Consider the following 26,323-nt stretch of genomic DNA (forward strand, 5'->3'; position numbering starts at 1 on the left):
AGAGAGGTTGGCTGCTCTTGGTTCCAAAGCAGCCTCCGTGATAAACAGTCTCAGTGTTGAAATATCAGGGAGATCAATTATCTTGCAGATGTTACACGCCAAAAGGCTACTTTTTTTCATTTCAGAATTCTTTCCTTTTTTAAGAAATAAAAGGACACAAATCCAATGTGCTTAAGCCTGCCAAGGCGAAGAGGCCCAGCTGCCTGGTTGTATTTATATCTGCACAGGTGCCCAGGGGAACTCCAGCCTCACTCTCAGCCTCGTCTCCAGGTCCCCTACCTCTGCCCAGAGGTCCTCACGTCTGTACCTGACTGGATCTAATGACAAACATCCTTACACAGCAACTTTTATGTTGATTTGCAAAATGATTTAAGTACATTTCTAAAAACAAACATTAAGTCAAAAGGTCTCAGCATTTTTGCCACTTAAAGTATACCTAGTAACAAACCTGCATGTTCTACACATGTATCCCAGAACTTAAAGTATAATTTAAAAAAATACATATATATAAGTATTGATAAACCATAATCTAAAAATGATGTCATTTCATACTTCCCAAAGCAATGGAGGAGTTCCCTTTAAAATCATTTCACCGGCTCATCTAGACTTAACATGGGAAAGAAAAATCCATAGTCTCCTCTGATGGAAGAAGAAAGGGGCTATGAGGTCCCAGACTCTCCCAATCAGCCCCATGCTGTGGCTCTCCCCAACTATGGACCAGCACAGCCACTCCTTAATCATGAAAGAACCCAGGATTTCCTCTCCTCCAAGCAGCTGCACCCTTGCATGGCTGGGTATGTATGGTGGTAAGCGTAGGGGATTTTTTGGTAAGCTCTTTGGGGAAGAATTCCTACATCAAATATATATTTATGAATTCAGAGAATTAAGAAAATTCTGATTGAGAAAAGACTGTCAGTTACTTCATTCTCCTACTCCCTTTGCCACCACATTCCACCAGCATCAGCTGCCCCAGGACCATGTAGGCCTCTCTCTTCCTGTCCAGATCCTCTTTTGTTTGTCCTTCAGCCATTCTGACAGTAGGTTCCTTGGGGCTTTTGGTCCAGCTCTGTGTTCTCTGCAGGCTCCTGCCCTAAGAGTCAGTAAGAGAGTGTTTCTCACCTCAGGCCATGACTTGGTACTATGGACTGGACATATGACTCACCCATTGAAAAGATCAAGACATATAAGTTAACCTCACCCATTCCACAGTCCCTCATATTGCTAAGAAGAGCAAATGGGATAATGCCTGAGAAGGCAAAAGCACCATCAACATCCAGCGGCTGGTGCCAGAGCAGGCAAACCAACTGCTGCATCACTTTCAAAAGGCTTGCAGGCCATAGACTGCTAGGAGCTTGAAATCAGCCACAGCAGGAGTATTGATACCACAGACACCAGCAAATGCTGCAAAAATACTAATCAGATTTTTTTTTTTTTAAGAAAAACTTATGTATTAGCATACTACCAAATCCAATGTAAAGTATTAAAAAGTCACCACCAGAGCTGTCTGGGTCCAAAGGCCCCATTCGCAATTTACTATCTATTGTAACAATGGGCAAGTTACTTCACCTCTCTGAGCCTCAGTGTTCTCATCTGCAAAATGCACACAATGATAGTGAGAATTCAATAAGGTAATGCATATAAAATGTTCATAACCATAGCTGGAAACATTCATTACTCAATATAGTTTAGCTTTCTTTTTGTTCCTACCATATGCAGAGTAGAGCCCTAAGCTGCCAAGCTATCAGCAGAACTGACCCTTCTGTTGAAAACTAAATGTTGGTCTTCTTAGTCATTTGCTTATAGAGAACTCATGTCTGCTCATGTAACATATGCACATCTTCATGGCTTTCATAACTGAAACTTGTTGTAAGGCTTTATCCTATGTAGCTCAAACTGCCCAATTTGATGGTTCCACCAGGTCATGGAAAAAGAGATTCCTTCCAAGTTATGCTTCAGTTTTGATCTTCTGACACATATCACCTAAGGCCATAAAGGACTTCAGAGGGGGTAAAAAGAGGAACACAACCCTGTTCAGAGGTTCAACACATCCTATCTTTCATCATTCATTTAATTTAGATGGTCCGGTGACAGAAAGTAAGGACATAGGGCAAAAAAAGATGGTTCCTGCTCAAAATTTTCATGTTTGAGAGAGATAATAATCAAATAATAAAACATATGATTATATAATTCCAAACTAAGTGCTATAAAGGGAGTAACATGGAAACAAAACTAATGAAAGAGGAGCCTGAAGGGTAAGGTCCTGCAGGATTAATCTGGGGATAAGTGGGCAAGAGGGGAAGGCATGGAGAAAGCAGGAGCTGAGTCAGCAGAAAAAGCATGTGCAAGGGCCCTGTGGCATAGGAGCATCACCAGTCAAGTACTGAAAGATTGGCTAGGGTGACCTTCCTGATCTTGGCAAATGCAAGTTTGTACACAGGTGTGAATGACATTAACCAGGGTCTTAGATTCAAAAAGTCTCCAGATATCAGGACCAGTGTTACAGAGCAGCATTTGATAAACCAACGAAAGAGAAGTTAGTTGTTAGGGTTGTTATATGTGTTGTTAAAATTGTTTCAGTTGCTTTATAAAACAGAAGAAAAATATTGTCTATTATTTATGATGTATGCCAAATTCTGGAACCTTGGGTTTTACCAGTGCAGGCAAAAAGTTGATAAAATTAAGGTCAATGTAAAAATAAAATTACCCGACAATGTCAACCACTACTGGGTGCACCAGGTGTATGGCATAGTTCCTAAGGGGAAAGCTATTTTTAACTAATACAAAGGGACATTTGGGAACATTACCACCTAAATTTTATTATACCAGTCCAAACTGCCCTTCTGATTTGGTAGGCAGGTTGCTAATACTGGCTGGGCTCTGGTCACATGAATCCTGTTCAAAAAGGGAAGTCAGCAGTGACTCACCCAAGCCCAAGCATCAGCATATCTGGGGCAAGGCCATTTTGGGGCATACCGATATAGTTTCTAATTTGGTTTTCATTCCAGGACGGACAAAGGCCAGAAGGGCAGCTGCATCCAGAGAGGTTAGAGCGTGTTCCAGATGGAGATCTGCTTCTGTGGTTTCCATCCACGGGGTGAATCTGGCCAAAAGGTGGAACACCAGAACCCTCTGGGCAGAGTCCTGCCACTCACTCGATACAGGCACTCATTTAACAAATGTGTGCTGAGTGTCTTCTGTGTGCCTGGCACTGCCTCCGGCACTGGGGTACCGCAGAAACATCATGGATACTCTGTGCTTTTATGAGGTTTGCTGGCTAGTAAGGGTGAACAGGAAATAAAGAAAACAGTGAATACAGAGCATGTGAGAAATGTTAAATTTTGAGAGAAATAAAGGAGGTAAGGTAGACAGGGAACAAGAGGAGGAAATCAGTATTTTATATCCAGAGGTGACAGAAAGCTGCTCAGAGACTAAAGGAAGTGAGGCAATGAGCCACGTGGCTACCCAGAAACAGATTCCTAGGAGAGAAAGCAAAAAGTAAAAGGCCCAGAGGCCAGAGGTATCTGGTATGTTCAAGGCCAACAAGGGTGCTATGGATGGAATTGTGCCCTTCCAAAATTCACATGTTGAAGCCCTAACCCCCTGTATAGCATGTGACTATATTTGAAGGTAGGGCCTTTAAAGAGGCAATTAAAATCAAATGAGGCCATCAGGGTAGGGTCAGAATCTGGTATGACTGGTGTTCTTATAAGAAGCAGTGACAACAGGGTGTGAGTGCACAGAAGGATGGCCATGTGTAGAGGTAGCAAGAAGGCAGCTGTTTACAAGCCAAGAAGGGAGGCCTCAGAGACACCAACCCTGCCAGCAGCTAGATCTTAGACTTCCAGCCTTCACAGCTGTGAGAAGATAAAGTTCTGTAGTTTAAGCCAACCAGTCTGTGATATTTTGTTATGGCAGCCCTAGCTGACTTATCCAAAGGGGGTCTCTGTGTGTGGAGTTGAAGGAGGAAGGAGTAGGATAGAAGGACATAAGGATGGAGAGCCAGAACACTGCAGAGCCTTGAGAGCTGTAGCAAAGGTGCTGAATGTTTACTCTGAGTTAGATGGGAGTCACTGGAGGTTGTAGGCAGATGAGTGACGTGATCTGACCAATACTGGAAGAAACACTATGGCATCTTAACGTTCTGGCTACTGTGTTGAAGACAGAAAAGATGAGCAAGGGTGGGAGCAGGCAATACCAATCAGAGGTTGTTACACTATTACAGGAGAGAGGTTTGATGTACTGGATTACTGTAATGGTGGTAGAAGTGGGGAAAGGAGGTAGGTTTCTGGAAAGCAGAGTCAATAGGATTTTGAGAGTAGAGTCAATAGGATTGAAAGTAGAGTAAACAGAATTTGCTGGCATTAGTTTGTTGGTAACTGGGTCTTAATGGAAAAAAGAGTAACTCACTGAGCCAGAGACTTTAGTCACTGGGTTGGCCTACCAAGGCAACCCATATTCAGTGCCATGAAACATTTAAATAGCAAAGTCCTGAGTAGGTTTAGCCACACTGAACCCCTGTGGAAGGCAGAGCCATTGCTAGAAGGATATTTGTAGCAAAATATCAATTGAATGGGGAATTCAAGCAACGGAGAAAAACATACAAAATCAAGCATCTAAGCTTCCATTTTAGAAAGCTAGAAAAAAAAGAACAAATTAAAAATCAAAGTAAGATGAAGAAAAGTTAAAAAAAAAATAATGGAGTGGAAATCAGTGAAATTGAAAACTGGAAAGCAATATAGAAAAATCAATAAAATCAAAAGCTAGTTTTTTGAAAAGATCAATAAAAACAACAAATCTCTAGCCAGGCTCAACAAGATGAAAAGAAAAATGACAAATTATTAGCATCAAAAATGAAAGAAGAGTCAACTTTATGGATCCAATGGATATAATAAAGGAATATTATGAACAACTGTATGCTCAAAAGTCTGATAATGTAGACGAAATGGACCAATTATTCCTTGAAAGGCACAATCTACAAGAACCCACACAAGAAGAAATAGACAATCTGAATAGACCTATATCTATTAAAGGAATTGAATAAATAATTAATGACCTTCCAAAATGGAAAGTATCAGGCCTGGAAGGTTTCACTGGTGAATTCTATAAAATATTTAAACAAGAAAATGATACCAATTCTCTACAATCTGTTCCAGAAGGTAGAAGCAGAAGGAGTAGTTCTTAACTAATTCTATAAAACCAGTATCACCCTAATACCAAAACCAACGGCATAAAGAAAAAAAAAATACAGACCTATATAGCTCTCATTAACATAAATGCAAATATCCTTCACAAAATTATCAAATAGAATCCAACAATCTATAAATAGAATCATGTACCACAACCAAGTAGGATTTGTTCCAGGTATGCAAGGCTCATTCAACATTCAAAAATCAGTTGATGTAAAGCATTGTATCAACAGGCTAAAGAAGAAAAGTTGTATAATGGTATCAATAGACACAGAAAAAGCATTTGACAAAATCTAACATTCATTCATGATAAAAACTCTCAGCAAACTAAGAATAGAGCAGTTCCTCAGCTACATAAAGAACATCCACATAAAACTTACGGCTGACATCATACTTAATGGTGAGAAACTTGACTCTGCCCTAGGATCAGGATCAAGGCTAAGATGGTCGCTCCTATCACCCCTAGGTAACATCTTACTGTCAATCCCAGCTAGTGCAATAAGACAAGAAAAAAATAAAAGGATATACAGATTGGGAAGGAGGAAACAAAACTGTCTTTGTTCACAGGGGACATGACCGTCTATGTAGAAAATTCCAAAGAATTAATACATAAATTCTTGGAACTAACAAACAATTATAGCAAGACTGCAAGATATTGGCTTATCAATTGTAACAAATGAGCCATTCTAATGCAAGATGTTAGTAACAGAGAAAGCTTACTTTTGCTCAACTTTTCCATAAACCTAAAACTGTTCTAAAACACAATATCTATTAATTAAAAAATTAAAAAGGCAGAGAGGTCTGCATTCTCTTAACTTGAGAAAAACAGAAGAGAGAGGATTCCCAGAAACCTTTCCCCTTCAAAGAAGTAAGAAGTGAGCTGCAGTTCTTTTAACTCTTGCATTAGAACAATTAAAGCAGAAAAGGGAGAAGAAATAGCAAACCCCCAGCAGAGCAGCTGCTGAGGTTCGCACAGTTAAGGTAGAAAATGCACATTTAAAGGTGGAAGCTTGGTCAATTACAGCAGAAAGAAAGAGGGCTTGTCACAGAGCAGGTACTGTACTCAATAAATATTTAACTAGCTAAACAAAACATAAAAATGAACAATGTGGGCTGAATTTGGAGAACTGGGTTGGAGAAATAATGGAAAGATACTAACTGGATCTAAGATAGAGAAACCACAATAGTTACTGTGAGCTAAGTCTTGGCTGGTACCTCAGTGAGGGAGTCAGGCACATGTGAGCCTTCTGAAGTTTTTAACCTTTCAATTCACACTGGACTTGGGTTTACAGTATGTCAACTGCATACAGTTCACTATGTAACTTAGTTTCATTTTTCTCAACAAATCCATCACTGTTTTAAAGTCCCACTGTGTTTTAAAATTTTCTGAGAGAAAAACCAACACAACAATAACAGCAAAAACCCTCTGGAGAAAGCTAACCAAAAAAGTCTGAAACCTCTTTCACTAAGGACTCTCCAAGATGGGTCGCTTTTGCATCAGAAACCATGAAAAGGCAGCCTGGGTCATCCTAGAAAAGTACTACACGTGCCTGGGCAATGACTTCCACAGGAACAACTGTGTGGGCAAGGAAATCACCATTATCTCTGACAAGAAGCTCCGCAACAAGGGGGCAGGCTGCATCCTGCGTCTGATGGAGCAGATTTGGAGGGGCCCAGTGAGAGGCATCTCCATCAAGTTGCAGGAGGAAGAGAGAGAAAAAAGGAGAGATAATGATGTTCCTGAGGTCTCAGCCCTGGACCTGGAGTTCACTAAAGTAGGTCCTGACACTAAGGAAACGCTGAGACTTTGGGGCTTTCACAGACTGTCCAACGTGTGGGTCTCTCGGCCTACAGTTGGGATAAATTTCAAAACACCACGTGGAGCTGTTTGGATCTTTCTGTAATGCTGTAGCATTTTCAGTTAACCTGGAACAACAGCAAACAAACAAGCAAGCATTCTGAACTTAATGCTCAGCTTGGTACCAAGAGAGACAAGGAGGTAACAACCACCTTTCAGCTCTGCTTCAGATTTCAGACACCTCATCCAGCACCCCAAGAACACACGTGAGCACCCCAGGTGGTGTGAGCACACCACATAGGCACTGCTACAGTCAGCTAACAGAGGTTTGTGGACATTGCCCTCCCTCCCTGGGACAAGGGATCTTCTGAGATAAAACCAAGCCCACATTTAACAATGATCTCATCCTCATGCTTGAAGTATTCCATTCAAATCACTGGCTTTGGAAGTCAGAAATTCTTCCTTCCAGCTCAATTAGTAAATCTAATCACATATTCACACTCTCAAGGGGTCCCGATTGTTTGGCAGTAACAGCTTGGTTATTCACAATCAACGAAATTAATGCCACTATTTTTAAAACATTTAAAAATCCTGTATATACAAACAAGCCTCCAAGCTGTGGACCTTGGTCAAAGAAAGAACAAAAATTAAAGGCAGGAAAAAAAGTACTTAAATGAATTATGAGACAAAGAATCATTTCAAACATCCCAGCAAGGCTGTGCCTTTGGGGTCCTTGTTATTCTAAACTGGATCCTTTCTCCACATCACCTAGAAGAAAAATGTCACTCAAATGAAAAATGTTCCTTTACATGGGATTGTGTGTTTAATTGGCAACATATAATTTTATTTAAAAAAAAAAATGAAGAGCAATTGCTGTTGAAGCCATTTCGGGGATGAGAGAAGGGGAGGCTCTGTCAGCACAATGGGAACAAAAAAATGATGTGCACTAAGCGTTATTCCAATCATTTGCTTCATGGTTAAGTTTAATTACACATTACACACTGCCCTGTAATTATGTCGCTTGGGGAACTGCCAATTTACCCCTTGAAATGTTAAAAGTCCCTCAGTTTATTTTAAAGTCTGGGCATCGCCTCCACCAGCACCCTGCCTTAATGCACAGGGACTACTTGGTTCCTGTTCCCTTCAATGCAGACTGGTGTGTCCTGCGAGGGATCCATTCTGTGGTCTGACTCCTGGTACAGAGGGCTGATGACGCGCAGAGCTCCCAGAGCACTGGTCCAGTGCAGTCTGTTTGTAATATAATCTTGTGACTTTTTTTCTTTAGAATTCACAATGGGAGAAACTGGGAAACATGCCTCTTCCTCTTCTTCAGTCTCAGGAGGTTGGGATTAAAGTACTTTATTCTCAGCCAGGGAATAAACGCCCAACCAAAGATGAAATGTCTGCTTTCTGGGAGTTTACAAGGATGAAAAGATAAATACCGAGCAAATACATATGAAACTCCCAGAAGACTGTACATCAGTCAAGTACTACTTTAAGGAGTAGGAATGGGAACAATCAACTCAAATGGTTGAAGCACCTTCTATGTGCTGGCGGTGTGCTCAGAACTTCACAAATGTCATTTACAGACTATCAGCATCAACGGGCACTAACTCGAGTGCCTTCAAGTACCAGGTAGATAACTAGAAAGCAAGAAGCAGTCAGCCATAATACAAGAAGGTGTCTGGGGCTCTCAGTGAATTGGGGAGGGAGTGTAAGCCCTGACAAAAGGCAATCAAATTCTCTTCTTTTTAAAAACACTGGGTCAGTGAAGCAAAACACATCCGTAGGACTCATTTGAACTGTGGCTACCACCTCCATATGAATCTATAAGCCCTCAAAAGCACACGGTATGGACAATGGACACATATTATCTGGATTTAAAATTCAGCTCTGGTACTACCTTAGCTGTGTGACTTTGGGCAAGCCACTTAACCTCTCTGTGTGTCAGTTTCATCTGTAAAATGGAAACAGTAACAGTGGCAACCTCAGAGGGGTGCTGCAAGAAATAAATGAAAATGCTCAGCTTAGTTGTTCTAGTGAGCTCCAAACATGTGATTGCTGTTATCACTGATGTTTATGCTTCCTGACCGGAAAAGCTGAAAAGAGATTCCCCAAAACGACTCTGAACTTGAGGTGGGCCTTGAAGAGAAGAACAGAGAGATCTATAGACTGGAAGGAAAGGGCACAAGGTTTCGTTATCTTCCCACGTCTGGGAACATTGAAGGGAAATTTCAAATAATGTATGTGAAGTACTCAGAACATAGTAAAGGCTCAAAAGATAGTAGCTTTTCTCACGCTAGATAATTTCAGAGCATTTTCTTGAGGTTTCTGCCTCAAAAAATCCAGGCCTCCCTGTGTCAACCATTAGTTAGGATCTAAATCATTACTTCTCCCAACTATTTTGTATAAGTATGATTTACTATGTACGCATCATGAGGAGGAAAAACCCACTTAAAGGTTTTAAAATAGTGTAAACTAAACATACTTTAAATTCTTCTTTTGTTTAAAAAAGTGGCTATAATGAAACAATCTTGAGAAAACAATTCCTCAGTAGAAACAGCCATCTTTACTCACAGTCTTTCTTACTTGATACATTATAAATATTTCTCTTCTGATTTGGTATAATATTAGAAACATATATATGCTCTCACAATTGCATGAAACCATTGTGATTAATCTTATTTTTAAAGGCATTTCTATTTTCCCCCCTCTCAAGAAATTCATCATCTTCTATAACAGTCAGCCAGTATGCAAAGATTTTCCAACTAGATGAAATGTTAATCATAAATTATGAGGGATGCTGAAGCAAGAACTGTAAGGTACTGTCACCGGATTGTATATATTAATTATGTGATTTTTTTTTTTGTATAGCAATTATATCTCGATAAAACTAGAAAAGAAAAAAGAATTGTGGATATGTAAGGAACACACAGTTTCCAGGATTTACTTTTAAATTTGTTCCTGGAAACCTCAAGATTATACAAATTCAGTTGGGTAACAGCTTTGTTGGGTAGGATTTTATCAACTGGTTGGGTATCAGTTTAATTAAGAAAATATTTTATTTATGACATAGCACCATGTCCAATCAAACAGAGAAAAGGGGTCAGGCTTGTTCTATTCCACACTGACTGCCCACCAGAATACTTCTCTAAGAAGCAGTGCCATTGTTTAAAATTAGGTCGCTGGGAAAGGGGGCAAGCCCTAAGTGATTCTGACATAAGCAGTGTAATAACTTACAAAAGAATGAAATATTTACCTCCTCAATACATTGTGAAAAACTGCAAAGAAGTATCTAGCAATGTTTTTATAACTTGAGAGTTGTGCCCAGCATAAGTCACATCTAAAAATCCCAAAGGAAACAAGGAATCTCTCAAGTAAAAAAAACAAATAAACAACTAATCCCTTCACTTGCTTGCTTTTCTATTTCAGGTATTTCACAATCAGATCCTGCCTTTCTTCACCACCACAGCTACTGCGCATGGCTCCATGCAGGTGTATGGTGGATGTTTGGTAATATTTCATGAAAAAGTCAATGAATGAATGAATGAATGAATGAATGAATGAATGAATGAATGAAAATGAATGTTAAAAGGATTTTTCTTCTTTTAGTTGGATACTTTTAGCATCTAAGAAGATGGACTGTTTGTTTTCTATGTATATTTTTTCCTCTGAAAAAGATGTAAGCAATAATAGAAACATCTCATTTGCGGGCACTTGGATTTTATTGTTGCATGTTAAATGTTTATCTAACTTTTTTAGAGCCTGGGATTAATGCGCAGTTTGCTTCTGTCTGACTGTGATGCCAAGAGGGTTCAGATGACTGACAATAGTTTCTGAACATCCGAATACTTCTGCATGTTACTTCTCCTATCATCACTCTGAAACTAAAGACTATCTCTGAAACGTGAAAAGCTTTGCAATGACACCTTCCCTGGGCTCACTTATTCCTTAAAATAGCAACTTTTGGGTGTCAATCAAATATCTTTAGAAATGGCTTCCTGACCATGCTAGATTTCAGAAGATCTTTAACTGAATATGATGATTTGTTTGATAGTCCTGTGGACCTTCTACATTTTCTAATCATTCTCTCTTTGAATCTGTCCCCTTTCCCTCCATTCCAAGGATAACACTATTGCCCTCATCATACTCCAAGCCCAGAGACAGAAGGCTACACAACTGGAAGGAGCCTGAGATTTGCAGTCCGCATATGTAAGTTCAAATTCTACTTGTCGACTGGCTATTTGACAGACCAGAACTCTGCACCTCTTTAAGTCCCAGCTCCTGAATTTATAAAATGGTGATAACAATGCTTGTTCCTAGGGATTACTTGAAGACTGAGCTCATCTATGCAGCCTGTCTTGCATGTTACCAAAACCACACTAGGTATTCATTTGCTCTGGCCAAATGGGAAGGTGAATATTACCATGCAGAATTACATCATCCTGAAACCACCCCATCTGCTAGTCATAGCCTTTTTCTTAAGTTTTTCTTATTATTCCAGTTCCACCTTTGAGAGAGCCCTAGGTTTCCTTGCCATTGCTTCCTGCTTTGTGGTTGAATCTTGGCTCCCACATTGGCCAGCATAGGTCTTCAGTCAAACTAAAACCAGGTAATCTGGGTTTCTCAGTAGTTCCCAGTGAATAATTAAATGCATCAAGAACATGGGCTGGGCTTGGTGACTCACACTTGTAATCCCAACAACTTGGGAGGCCAAGGCGGGCAGATCACCTGAGGTCAGGAGTTCAAGGCCTGGCCAGCATGACGAAACCCCATCTCTACTAAAACTACAAAAATTAGCTGGGCGTGGTGATGCATGCCTGCAGCCCCAGCTACTTAAGAGGCTGAAGCATGAGAATCACTTGAACCCAGGACACAGAGACTGTGGTGAGCTGAAAATGCACCACTGTACTACAGCCTGGGTGAAAGAGTAAGACTGTGTCTTTAAAACAAACAAACAAACAAACAAAAACCCCATAAATTCTAAGTCTAAAGATTTTGTTTCCAAGGGAGTCACTAAGCTTCCTTCTTCCAAAACACTGAGAATTGTCATTCCAGGGAGTAAGAAAAAAGCAAAACAAAACATCTACAACACACTCAACTCTGTACCATTATCTTGTCTCTGAAAATAATGACAGCAGGATCACAGGCATGAGCCAAGAACCCTCCCCTCCACTTGTCTCTTTACTGAGATAGCCTCATACCATTCCCTTGGTGGGGAGAGCTGGGGAGTGAAGCATTTCTAGAAAAAGTAAAAGCAATTATACCCAGAGTAAATAAGACTTGGGAGTCTGAAATAATGCTATGCCCCAGATTTTACTCGGTGCACAGTAAGATACTCAGATTTGCAATTCCTCCTCATGTTCTGAGCCTGTCCAAGTGTGGGGTAATTCAGTTACATCCACTGCTTTTGTCAGTACACAGTTACAAAACTTTATTCGAATACAACATGAGAAACCGGGCTGCCCATCACAAAATTCACATAGCAAAAATATACCTTTATTACTGTTAGGAGGAACAAAGGCCATGATTCTCCAATGGTAAAAAAGAATTGATCATGGTCAAGAGACCATTTAAACCAGAACTAAAGAAACTCTTTACTCATGTGAATTACAAGAAATGATTAAAAGCCACTATGTGCTAAGCTCTGTCAGGGGCTAGAATATAAATGAACCTTGGTGCCTGCTCACAAGACGTTTACAATCAATTAGGGAAACCGAAAATAAATACATTTAAGGTTGTACAATGTTCTAGGATTTAAATTGTGTGTCCACGGTGCAAAGAGAGTGGATGGAGTCATCCGGGTAGAGGGTCAGGAAGCCTTCTTCAGACAGAAGATGGCCTTTGCCATGAGGACTGTCCAACAGACACATGGTGTGGGACAGGCACTCAGGCAGAAGCAAGAATGGGAGCAAAGACATAGTGGTAGAGATTTGCCTGGCTAGTTAGGCCAACCATCATTTATATAGGCAAAGGCTACTATAGCGGGGGGATGGGGGATGGAAAGAGGGAAAGGAGAGTCGGTAGCAAGAGATAAAGTCACGGAGATAGGCTGCAGGCCAGGTATGGTCCCTGAAGCACCCAGAACTCTGGTTAGGAAGATCATCCTAGCAACTGGCACAGAATATGGGTTTGAAGGTTCCAGACATTAGCAAGGAAGCCACTAAGATAATATTGTGACAATATAGATGAATGAATTGGAGGGAATAAGAATGCTTAAGGAGTTAGAATATAGAGTGTGATGTCTACATGGATCTGAGCTCAGCCACCCAGATCTCACTGCCTACTGCATATGTCCTCCTAGACAGATGTCCTACATGCATGTAAGAGTCTGGATGGTCCAGATGCCTGCCCCTGCACAGACCTGCACTATCTATTTCCTTAATGACGCCACTGTCTATTCCCACTCAAGACAGAAACCTCCCTCTTCCTTGGAGAAGGTCAAGTTGATTTTAGTTCCAAAGTAACTCATTCAAACTGTTCCATTTCATTGCCACTCCCACTCCCCTAGTTCAAGTTATCTCCATTTCTCTTTTATTTTTGCCCACATTTTATTTTTGCCTCTGGTCTTGATTTCTCACATTGGTTTTCTAGTGGGACAGTGATTTGTCTAAACTTCATTCTCATCTTGATTTAAAATACTTCAGAAATTCTTCACTGCCTTTAGGTCCAACAGACCTCTTCGGATGGCTTAAGACATCCCCACTGAACTAGCACATTCGCCTCACAAGCCATGTTCCATTTGCCAGTCCCTGCCTTGGCCATCCTATACTAGCGTGGCTCCCGGAACAAAGCATACCTTTGCTCCCGTGGTTCCCTCCACATGAGGTAGTACTCTCCATCTCTTCCCTTCACCGGGTTAACTAGTACTATTCAACAGCTCTGAGCCTAGATGTCACTTCCTCCAGGAAGCTTTCCTGACCTGACCCCCACATCTGTGTTGGTGACTTTCCTCTGTGTTCCCAGCATACTCAATCAAGACACACGCCAAGTGACTTGGAAACTGCCTGGTATTTGTCTCTTCACCCCACACCCCACCACCACCTCTACTTTTGATCTCTAGACAGTGAACTCCTCAATGTCAGGACCCATGAGCAACTTGTCTTCTTGAGGAATCCCCATCCTTTGGCTCACAGCTGGGTATTTGATGGTTACTCAGGAAATGTGCAGCCTCAGGGACTGAGACAAGCAAAGGTCCAGAGACAGAGTCATGGGGGTCCTGTGCATTTGATGGGCAGGCAGAGAAGAAACCCTCCAGAGAGATTAAGAGCAACTGTCAGCAACAGAGCCAAGACAGATCACTGGCTGCTGGGCAACAGAGGGTCACTAGAGAGTGTCAGGTGTCAAGGGCAAGGTCAGTGAGACAAAGGATGAGGAAAGTGCTCTGCATTTGGCAAGACAGCTTCCAGAAAGCAATGGAGAAACGTCTTGGAGCAGGCGGCTGAAAAGTGAGTGGCAGGCAAGATTAACACAGGGCAAAAAACAACTTGGGAACACATGGCTAGAAAGTGGGTGAGGGACCATGATACCTGGGAGTTACAAGGGCAACGAGGGAATATTTGTGCATATATACATGTGTGTTTGTGTGTGTGAGTTACAGTTATTTAAAATCTCAACTATAAAACTGACTGGCAGAGAGTGAATAGTGAGGCAATATTCAGGTACAGAATAAGCATTTATCAAATGAAAGATATAAATAACAAATGAAAAACTGCATTCATAGAGAAGATATACATCCTCAAAACAGATTTTTATCAAAATGTAAACTGAAAAGATTGAGCCCATCTTAACGTTTCAGAAAAGACCACTGAGCTCATAAATCAAAATTTAATTAGCTGTCCAGATCACTATTTCCACTACCTATAGCACTACTGCCATATCATGGAGATATCTATTTTCAAAGTCACCCTAAAATTTCCTTGCAGAGATCTTCAGACTTTATATATGCTCTACTAACCCCATGCATTCACAAAAATAGCCTTAGCTTTCTATCTAGTAAATGCCCCAAAGTCAAATGGGACACAGAAAAAAATTAGGGAAAGGACACTTCTGAGAAACCAATAAAGTCATCTGAGATACAGGAAAGTCTAACCAATAAAGAAAAGTGCCTGTGGACCAAAAGCCACACTTTTCTTTACAAATAGGTTTTTTCTTTTAAGTCCTTATCAAATATAAAGTTTTGTCAGGCTGTCATGGTATTCATTTCACTTACAATGTTTAAAGAACACATTGAGGAAAACAGACTTAAAACATTAAATTACTTTTCATGAGACATATGCTTCTTATGCAATTAACAATACATTCAGCATCAATAAGCTCCAATTTTAGAAACACTCATCCATGAACATTAATCAGTTAATGGTAAATTCAATTTCTACTTAGCTTCTACTTTTCACGCTCAACTCTCCAAGGCTATACTACATGGTATCTCAAAAATATTAATTTACTTACTACAAAAGCAGATTACACTCTTAGAAACCATCTGTGCAACAAATATATTTGCATGTAAGTCAAATCAAAGTTTTATGGAAAAACAATTTTCTTATGTGGGACTGTATTTCTGACCAAACACCTGATCCCAAACCTTTTAGAGAAATGACAATAAAATTATCTGTATAATCAGATTGCAAATAATATTTCAGAATAGGTCAAAGTTTCCCAAAATGCATATATATAGAACAACACATAGATTTACAATATATTGCCTACACAGAACTCAGTGATCTGGCATGGCCTTATTCAAGGAGGTCACTGCTGGGTGGTACAGTTTTTCACTGTACAGACGGTCCCAGAGATTACAGATTTTGGCCAGGAGCACACCACTAGGCATGATGACAACCGAAGAAACATGCCCACATATTGCCAAATGCTCTCTAGGGGAATAATTACTGTCCCAACTAAGAACCGTCACGTCTCTCTGGTTTACAGAGGAAACTTGAGCCCACACCAAAGGAACTGCCCACACTGACATCACTGGATGATGATAGTGCCAGGCCTCCAACCCAGGTCTCCAGGGAGCCAGTGCCACAGAGAATCCAACAGAGAATGTGAGATTAATGGACATGCTCTTACTATATTTTAAGTTCAGCCTTACTCTTCCTGCTTTAGGCGACTTGTTCATCAAATACTTTCTAAGCTTACATCTAGTCATCATTTTAACCACTCACCAATTCCCCTGCCCCATTTATTCATATCCTTCCCTGATCTCAATCTTGGATCTACCTCATCTTGACTGAGTCTGGGTTCTTCTCCCTGAGGACAGGGTAGAGGTGTCAGCACAAATCCAGGGCTCCAACCGAGTAGCCCTGATAGATGAGTGTTCTCTGCCACTGTCACCTTAGGCTCCCATTCATTCATACTCGGTTTCTTCCATGCCAGCACTGCCCAGTCAGCAGGTGGCATCTTCCATTTCACAGAGAAAATAGAGTCCCCCACTTCCTTCTGCTCCACCCACAAATTAATCTACCTTTTTGACTGAAATTTGACTAGTCTGACGTGAAATGTAAGAAGGCATTTCTCTGCCTTCCCCATCTCTCCTATTTTTCTTTGTTTCTGTTTATCTTATTGTTCCTCCAGCATCAGACTAAACAGCCACTGAATTTGGAGTCATGCAGGTTTTTGGTAGGTAGTTCACTTTTGTTCCTTGTTATTTAAGAGTTTTTGTCATAATTCAATATTGGACTATATGAAATGGTTTTCCAGTATCTAATGTATTTTTTAACGCCATCAAAAGAAAATAATTAAAAGTTAAAATCCCCATTTCAGTCCCGATTGATCTCAATTCTGATTTTTTTTTTTTTTTTAGTTTACTAAGAAAGCCAGAAAATATGGGATGATTCATCTAAAGCTAATCCCTCCGTATTTGTGCGTTTGAAATTAACATTGAGTAGGAAATACAATATCTGAAAAGGGCCTTCATACTTACCCGGATATAGGCATCTTGGTGGTGCTTGGCAAAGTACAGCATGTTGTCCAGAGCCAACATCCCAGGTGGAGTCTGCGTGAAGTCCATGGCAGGGTTGACGTGATTCTGTGAGTAAAACAAAATGCATGATAAGGTGAATTCTTCAGCAGATTTCACCAACCACCAGAGATCCAATTTCCCTCCTCGAGAGTGAAGTACTACAAGGCAAGCTACAAATAATCAAACATGATGACATTTTCTATCTCCATGTAAACCTACTGAGGTGGATGCAGCAACTTCTTTCTACTGCTCCTCAGGATAGCAAAACCAGATTTATACCTGGGATTAGGAAACCGAGCTAAAGATTCAAATACAGGATTATTCTTAGACATGTGACATTGTGAGAAAAAGAAAATGATACGAAAATTATTTCTGGTAGCTGCACTAAAATGAAACCAACAGCATTTGGGTAGAAAAAGCTGGGATAAAGCCACACCTCTGGTATTTAATTCGGAAGCTGACCCCAAGGAAACTATGGCCTATTCACACCTTGACTCCGCATCCTTATGTGGGAGGTTAAATACAGCCGCATGCATGGATGGACTTTGTGAACTGTCCAGGTTTACACAGTCCATAGGCCTCTGAGCACAGGCACCGGATAAGTTCAGATATCCACAGCGTCCTGACATCTGTCTGCTCTCAGGAAGTCTGAGAACCTTCCTCTCTGGTCTTTAGGGTCACCATACACAGCACACAGAACCCCAAAGGTGAAATAATAGTTGCAGATATGCAGAACTCAAACACCTCAGCAAATGAAAAACAATACAATTTAAAAGTGGGCAAAAGACATGATTAGACATTTTTCAAAAGAAGACACACAAATGGCCAACAAGCATATAATGCTCAACATCAGTAATCATTGGAGAAATGCAAACAAAAACAACAATGAGATACCATCTCACACCAGTCAGAATGGTTATTAGTAAAAAGGCAAAGAATAACAGATGGCAAGAAAAGGGAAAAAAGAAAATGCTTATATACTGTTGATGGGAATGTAAATTAGTGCAACCTCTATGGAAAACACTATGGAGATTTCTCAAGAACTAAAAATAGAACTACCATTCAATCCAGCAATTCCACTACTGGGTATCTACACAAAGGAAAAGAAATCATTGGCTGGGCACGGTGGCCACTCCTGTAGTCCACTTTGGGAGGCTGAGGCGGGTGGATCATGAGGTCAGGAGTTTGAGACCAGCCTGGCCAACATGGTGAAACCCCTAAAGATACAACAAATTAGGTAGGTGTGGTGGCACGGGCCTGTAATCCCAGCTACTCAAGAGGTAGAGGCAGGAGAATTGCTTGAATCTGGGAGGCGGAGGTTGCAGTGAGTCCAGATTACGCCATTGCACTCCAACCTGGGCAACAGGGCAAGACTCTGTCTCCAAAAAAAAAAAAAAAAAAGAAAGAAAGAAATCATTATACCAAAAATCACCTGCACTCTTATGTTTATTGCAGTACTATTCACTATAGCAAAGATAGAGAATGCACCTATGTGTCCACCAATGGATAACTGGATCAAGAAAATGTGGTACATATACATAATGGGATACTATTTAGTCATAAAAAAAGAATGAAATCATATCTTTTGTAGCAACATGAATGGAACTGGAAGCCATTATTTTAAGTGAAATAACTCAGAAACAGAAAGTCAAATGTCACATATTCTCACATAGAAGTGGGAGCTAAATGATGTGCACACGTGGGCATAGGGTGTGGAATGATAGACAACGCAAACTCAGAAGGCTGGGAATTGGTGGGATGACAAGAAATTGCTTACTGAGTACAATGCACTATGTAGGTGATGGGTACACTAAAAGCCCTGACCTCCCCACTATGCAGTATATCTATGTAACAAAAGTACACTCGTACCCCATAAATTTACCCAAATAAAAAATAGTTACAAATATGCCTAAGAGGAGAAGACCTGGCTGATCTGAACTCTCCATATACTTGAGATCACTCAGCAAAAACACCACAAGACTCTTAGTAAGATTAGCAATTTACTCTTCACCATTAATTACTGAAAACAACGACCAAGAACTATTCTGAAAATTCAGATCTGCCATTTTTTCAAGAGGGTGGATAGGAGGCAGGATTAGTTGCAGCTTCCACTCGGAAGGATAGAGCAGCATGTGGAGACTTACACCATGAACTTTTGTTCCAAGAACTAATGCAGGAACATACCAGGAAAGCTGAGATAATTCACAGACGCTTTGAAGGAACTGGATCACCACTGCAGGCTCCCTGGGAGGCAACCAGCACACTAAACAAAAACATAACCAAGGACCCACACCACTTCACTCCCCTACTAACTCCACTGAAGCAGGTGCAGTTATCCATGGCTGCAAGACCTGAAGACCGATCATATCGCAGGACTCTTTGCAGACACGTGCCAGTACCAGCACGGAGCTGGGTAGCTCTGTTGGGTGGCTAGACCTAGAAGAGCAAACACAATCACTACAGTTTGGCTCTTAGGAAATCACATTCTTAGGAGAAGGGGAAGAACACCACATCAAGGGAGCACTCTGTAAGACAAAAGAATTTGAACAGTAGTCCTTGAGTCCCAGATCTTCCCTGTGACTTAGTCTACCCAAATGAGAGGGAACCAGAAAAACAATTCTGGTAATATGACAAAACAAGCTTCTTTAATACCGCAAAAGATTATACCAGCTCACCGGCAATGGATCCAAACCAAGACAAAATATCCGAATTGCCAGAGTAAGAATTCAGAAAGTGGATTATTAAGTTACTCAAGGAGGCAGCAGAGAAAGGTGGAGTCCAATTTAAAGAAATAAAAAACAGGATACAGGATACAGGAAAGAAAAATTCTTCAGTGAAATAGACAGCATAAATAAAAAACAATCAGAACTTCTGGAAACCAAGAACACAGTTAGAGAAATGCAAAATTTACTGGAAAGTAACAGCAATAGAATTGAACGAGCAGAATAAAGAACATCAAAGCTCAAAGACAAGGCTTTTGAATTAACCTAATCCGTCAAAGACAAAGAAAAAATACTTTAAAAAATGAACAAAGCCTCCAGGAAGGATGGGACTATGTTAAACACCCAAACCTAAGAATAATTGGTGTTCCTAAGGAAAAAGAGAAATCTAAGTTTGGAAAACATATTTGTGGCAGTAATTGAGGAAAACTTCCCTGGCCTTGCTAGAAATCTAGACATCCAAATACAAGAAGCTCAAAGAACACCTGGGAAACTCATCACAAAAATATTATCACCTAGGCACATAGTTAACAGGTTATCTAAAGTTAAGACAAAAGAAAATCTGAAGAGCTATAAGGCAAAAGCATCAGGTAACCTATATCGGAAAACCTATCAAATTAACAGCAGATTTCTCAGCAGAAAACTTACAAACTACAAGGGACTGAGGTCCTAATTTTAGCCTCCTTCAACAAAATAATTATCAGCCAAGAATTTTGTATCCAGTGAAACTAAGCTTCATAAGTGAAGGAAAGATACAGTCTTTTCCAAACAAACAAATGCTGAGAGAATTCGCCACTACCAAACCAGCACTATAAGAACTGCTAAAAGGAGCTCTAAATCTTGAAACAAATCCTCAAAAAAACAAACAAAATAGAACCTCCTTAAAGCATCTATCTCAGAAGACCTTAAAGCATAAATCTCACAATACATATATATTGTGTATATAACAATAACACAATGAAGAAAAACACAAAGTATTCAGGCAACTAATAGCACAATGAATAGAGTAGTACCTCACATCTCAATACTAACACTGAATGTAAATGGCCTCAATGCTTCACTGAAAAGATACAGAATGGCAGAAGGGATAAGAATTCACGAACCAAGTTTCTGCGCCTTAAAGAGACACATAAGAACTCATATAAATTTAAGTTAAAGGGGTAGAAAAAGATATTCCATGAAAATGGACAACAAAAGTAAGCAGGAGTAGCTATTCTTGTATCAGACAAAACAAACTTTAAAGCAACAGCAGTTAAAAAAGACACAGAAGGATATTATATAATGTTAAAAGGACTAGTCCAACAGGGAAATATCACAATACTAAATATATGTGTATCTAACACTGGATCTCCCAAATTTATAAAACCATTACTACTAGACCTAAGAAATGATATAGATGGCAACACAATAATAGTGGGGGACTTTAATACTCACTGACAGCACTAGAAAGGTCATCAAGACAGAACGTCAACAAAGAAACAATGGACTTAAACTATACCCTACAACAACTAGACTTAATGGATATTTATAGAACCTTCTACCCAATAACTGCGGAACACACATTCTATTCATCAGCACACGGAATGCTCTCCAAGACAGATCATATGATAGGCCACAAAACAAGTCTCAGTAAATTTTCTTTCTTTTTTTTTTTTAAGGCAGAGTCTCACTCTATCACCAGGCTAGAGTGCAGTGGTGCAATGTCACTCACTGCAACCTCCACCTCCCAGGTTCAAGCAATTCTCCTGCCTCAGCCTCCCAAGTAGCTGGGATTACAGTCGCATGCCACCACGCCCAGCTACTTTTTGTATTTTTAGTAGAGACGGGGTTTTGCCATGTTGACCAGGCTGTTTTGAACTTCTGACCTCAGGTGATCCGCCCAGCTCGGCCTCCAAAAGTACTGGGATTACAGGCATGAGCCACTGTGCCCGGCCCAAGTCTCAGTAAATTTAAGAAAACTGAAATTATATCAAGTACTCTCTCAGACCACAGTGGAATAAAATTGGAAATCAACCCCAACAGGAATCCACAAAACCATGCAAACACATGGAAATTAAATAACCTGCTCCTGAATGATCACTGGGTCAACAGGGAAATCAAGATGGAAATTAAAAAATTATTTGAACTGAATGATAATAGTGACACAACCATCAAAACCTCTGGGATACAGCAATGGTGGTGCTAAGAGGAAAGCTCATAGGATTAAATGCCTACATCAAAAGTCTGAAAGAGCGCGCACAATCTAAGGTCACACCTCATGGACCTGGAGAAACAAGAGCAATCCAAACCCAAACCCAACAGAAGAAAAGAAATAATGAAGATCTGAGCAGAACTAAATGAAATTGAAACAAACAAACAACAACAACAAAAAAATATAAAACATAACTGAAACAAAATGCTGGTTCTTTGAAAAGATAAAAAAAAAGACTATTAGTGAGATTAACCAAAAAAGAAGAGAGAAGATCCAAATAAGCTAAATTGGAAACAAAACAGGAGATATTACAACTGAATCTAGAGAAATATAAAAGATTATTCAAGGCTTCTATGAACACCTTGATGCATATAAACCAGAAAACCTAGAAGAGATGGATAAATTCTTGGAAATATGCACTTTTTCTAGATTAAACCAGGAAGATACAGAATTTCCGAGCAGACCAATAACAGGCAGTGAGATTGAAATGGTAATAAAGAAAATTTCCAACACAAAAAAGTCCAGGACCAGATGGATTCACAGCTGAATTCTATCAGATATTCAAGTAAGAATTGGTACCAATCTATTGACACTATTCCAAAAGATAGAGAAAGAGGGATTCCTCCCTTAATCATTCTATGAAGCCAGTATCACCTTAATACCAAAAGCCAGGGAAGGACATCATAAAAAAAGAAAACTATAGACCAATATCCCTAATGAACACAGATGCGAAAATCCTCAATAAAATACTAGTGAACCAAATCCAATAGCATATCAAAAAGATCATTCACCATGATCAAGCGGGTTTCATACCAGGGATGCTGGGATGGTTTAACATATGTAAGTCAATAAATGTGACACACCACATAAATAGAATAAAAAACAAAATCATATGATCATCTCAATAGATGCAGAAAAAGCATTTGACAGAATTCAACACCGCTTTATGATTAAAACCCTCAGCAAAATCTGCATAGAAGGGATATACCTTAAGGTAATAAAAGGCATTTATGACAAACTCACAATCAACATTATACTGAATGGGGAAAAGGTGAAAGCATTCCCCCTGAGAACTAGGACAAGACAACAATGCCCACCTTCACCACTATTCAACATAGTACTGGAAGTCCTAGACAGAGCAGTCAGACAAGAGAAATACATAAAGGGCAGTAAAATTGTCACTTTTTGCCAATAATACAGTTGCATACCTAGAAAACCCTAAAGACTCATCCAATAAACTCCTAGAACTGGCAAATAAATTCAGTAAAGTTTCAGGATACAAAATTAATGTACACAAATCAGTAGCTCTGCTACATACCAAGAGCGACCAAGCTGAAAATCAAATCACTCAACCTCTTTCACAATAGCTGCAAAAAATTAAAATACTTAAAAATATACCTAACCAGGGAGATGAAAGACCTCTACAAGGAAAACTATGAAACACTGCTGAAAGAAATTATAGACAACACTAACAAATGGAAATGCATCCCATGCTCATGGATGGGTAAAATCAACATTGTGAAAATGACCATACTGTCAAAAGCAGTCTACAAATTCAGTGCAATTCCTATCCAAATAGCACCATTGCTCTTCACAGAACTAGAAAAAAGCAATCTTAAAATTCACATGGAACCAAAAAAGAGCCCACATAGCCAATGCAAGACTAAGCAAAAAGAACAAATCTGGAGGTATCACATTACCTGACTTCCACCTATACTATAAGGTGATAGTCACCAAAACAGCATGGAACTGGTATAAAAATAGGCACATAGACCAACGGAACAGAATAGAGAACCCAGAAATAAAGCCAAATACAGCCAACTGATCTTTGACAAAGCAAACAAAAAAAAAGTGGGAAAAGGACACTCTATTCAACAAATGGTGCTGGGATAACTGGCAAGCCACATATAGAAGAATGAAACTGGATCCTCATCTCTCAACTTACACAAAAAGCAACTCAAGATGGATCAAATACTTAAATCTAAGACCTGAAACCATAAAGATTATAGAAGATGACACTGGAAAACCCCTGTAGACATTGGCTTAGGCAAAGACTTAATGACCAAGAATCCAAAAGCAAATGCCACAAAAACAAAGATAAACAGATGGGACTTAATTAAACTAAAATGCTTCCGCACAGAAAAAGAAATAATCAGCAGAGTTAACAGACAACCCACCAAATGGGAGAAAATCTTCACAATCTATACATCTGATAAAGGACTAACATCCAGAATCTACAAAGAACTCAAACAAATCAGCAAGAAAAGAACAAACAATCCCACCAAAAAGTGGGCTAAGGACATGAATAGACAATTCTCAACAGAAGATATACAAATGGACAACAAGCATATGGAAAAAATGCTCAACATCACTAATGATCAGGGAAATGCAAATCAAAACCACCATGCAATACGACCTGACTCCTATAAGAATGGCTATAATCAAGAAATCAAAAAATAATAGATGTTGGCATAGATGCAGTGAAAAGGGAACACTCTTACACTGTTGGTGGAAGGTAAACTAGTACAACCACTATAGAAAACAGTGTAGAGGTTCCTCAAAGAACTAAAAGTAGGTCCACTGTTTGATCCAGCAATCCCAATAATAGGTATCTACCCAGAGGAAAAGAAGTCATTATATGAAAAAGATACTTGCACACGCATGTATACAGCAGTACAATTTGCAGTTGCGAAAATATGGAACCAGCCCAAATGCCCATCAATCAATGAGTGGATAAAGAAAATGCGGCATATTTATACACACCATGGAATATTACTCAGCCGTAAAATAAAATGAAATGGTGGCATTCACAGCAATCTGGATGGAATTGGAGACTGTTGATCTAAGTGAAATAACTCAGGAATGGAAAACCAAACATGGTATGTTCTCACTCATGTGGGAGCTAAGGCATAAGAATGACACACTGGACTTTGGGGACCTGGGGGAAAGAATGGGGGTTGGTGAGAGATAAAAGACTATACATTGGGTACAGTGTACACTGCTTGGGTGACAGGTGTACCAAAATCTCAGAAATCACCACTAAAGAACTTATTCATGTAACCAAACATCACCTGTTCCCCAAAAACTTACTGAAATTAAAAAAAAAAAAACTGAAAATAAGAAAGTTTAAAAATTCAGATCTAAATGGTAAATAATTTAAGACAAGTTTTTTTTTTTTCCAGGTTAAACAGATGAAAAAGAAAAGTTAAAGAGGTGTGAAAGAAAACTGCTTTTGCCTCACGATCTAGATAATTCGTATGAAATGACATACTTTCATTTTGGATAAACAGCACGAATCTCTGTTTTTCCAGGGCAATTTTGGTTAAAGGCAATTTTTTTTCTAACTTTGGTGCTGGAAGGCCTTTCTGTTCACTTGTTCAAGGATCAAACAACTCACACTTTTCTACATTATTCAAGAGTACATCTAAACTATCTTACCCATGCTGATCTGAAATTTTGTTTATAAGCTAATAAGCAATATCCGAAACTATGAGAGAGTAGTGCTGCCTACTGGCCACAGTTCCACAGTTTAAATAGCATTGCTGTCTACAACTAGAGGTTGTATAAGTGCAATGATTTGAGTATTTTATTTCAGCATTTTATCCTGATTCATTTATTCCAATGTTGGAAAGTTTTTAAAATATCAGAGAACTGTTACTAATGATAAGAATGATACATCTCAAAATAAATATGATTGTAACAAAAATAAAAACCATTCTGCATGTCATATACAGTGGGGTCCAGTTTTAATTGGAAATAAATGACCAGAGATTAAGTCTAAAAAGTAACTTACCATTAAAGATTTTGTAATGTTTTTACTTATTTAGTAAAGAATAGTAAAACTCCCTACCCATTACACACAAATTGATTATTTTGACTCTGATACATCGAATTCTCATGAACACAAGTAGCATTTAAGAAGTTAACATTTGCTAAGTACATTCTGGGTGTTAGCACTATTTTGCACTTTACATGTATTAAATCTCACACCTGGTAGGTGCTATTCTTATCCCAATTCTACTGATGAGGAAACTGCCGCTCAGATGAGTTAGGAAGCTTGCCCCAGACCTCACACCTGGCCGTGGCATCACAGGGAAAGATTTCACTGGACAATATGTCTCAACCATCTTTCGTTCCTATTTTTTTTCTTACCACCAGTTTAGAGATGAATCCATTTATTTTGGTACTGCTAGCATTTAGACTTTACATAGACTGTGAAAAGTGTATTTAAGAAAAAGGTAGGCTAATCAATATTAGCCATTGTGCAGCATAGGCCAGCCAACACAGGAGGGGAGCCAAATGTAAAAGAGAAACATGATATTTAGTTCAGACCTATTTCTAGTGTTGCTATATGAGTTTCAAAAATAAATACATAAAAAAGGAAATCTAGTGGAAAAAAATTAGTATCTCTGAATCTAATTCTAACAATTCCCCAAAGCTATGTTAATGAAGCTGATGGAGGAG

The 26,323-nt window shown here is 39.5% G+C and overlaps 1 protein-coding gene across 10 annotated transcripts in view; it reads right to left on the reverse strand.

Annotated features, from left to right (window-relative positions):
• The window catches only part of LOC105497780 (engulfment and cell motility 1), a 574,187-nt gene that overhangs the window by 251,547 nt on the left and 296,317 nt on the right, over positions 1-26,323 (reverse strand). For all 10 annotated transcript variants that reach the window (XM_011769137.3, XM_011769131.3, XM_011769139.3 and 7 more), the window contains one exon: positions 16,910-17,014. In XM_011769137.3, the coding sequence (XP_011767439.1) occupies positions 16,910-17,014 (105 nt within the window). The remainder of the gene's footprint in view (positions 1-16,909; positions 17,015-26,323) is intronic.

Source organism: Macaca nemestrina, chromosome 4, assembly GCF_043159975.1.
Source record: "Macaca nemestrina isolate mMacNem1 chromosome 4, mMacNem.hap1, whole genome shotgun sequence".
Classification (NCBI taxonomy): domain Eukaryota; kingdom Metazoa; phylum Chordata; class Mammalia; order Primates; family Cercopithecidae; genus Macaca; species Macaca nemestrina.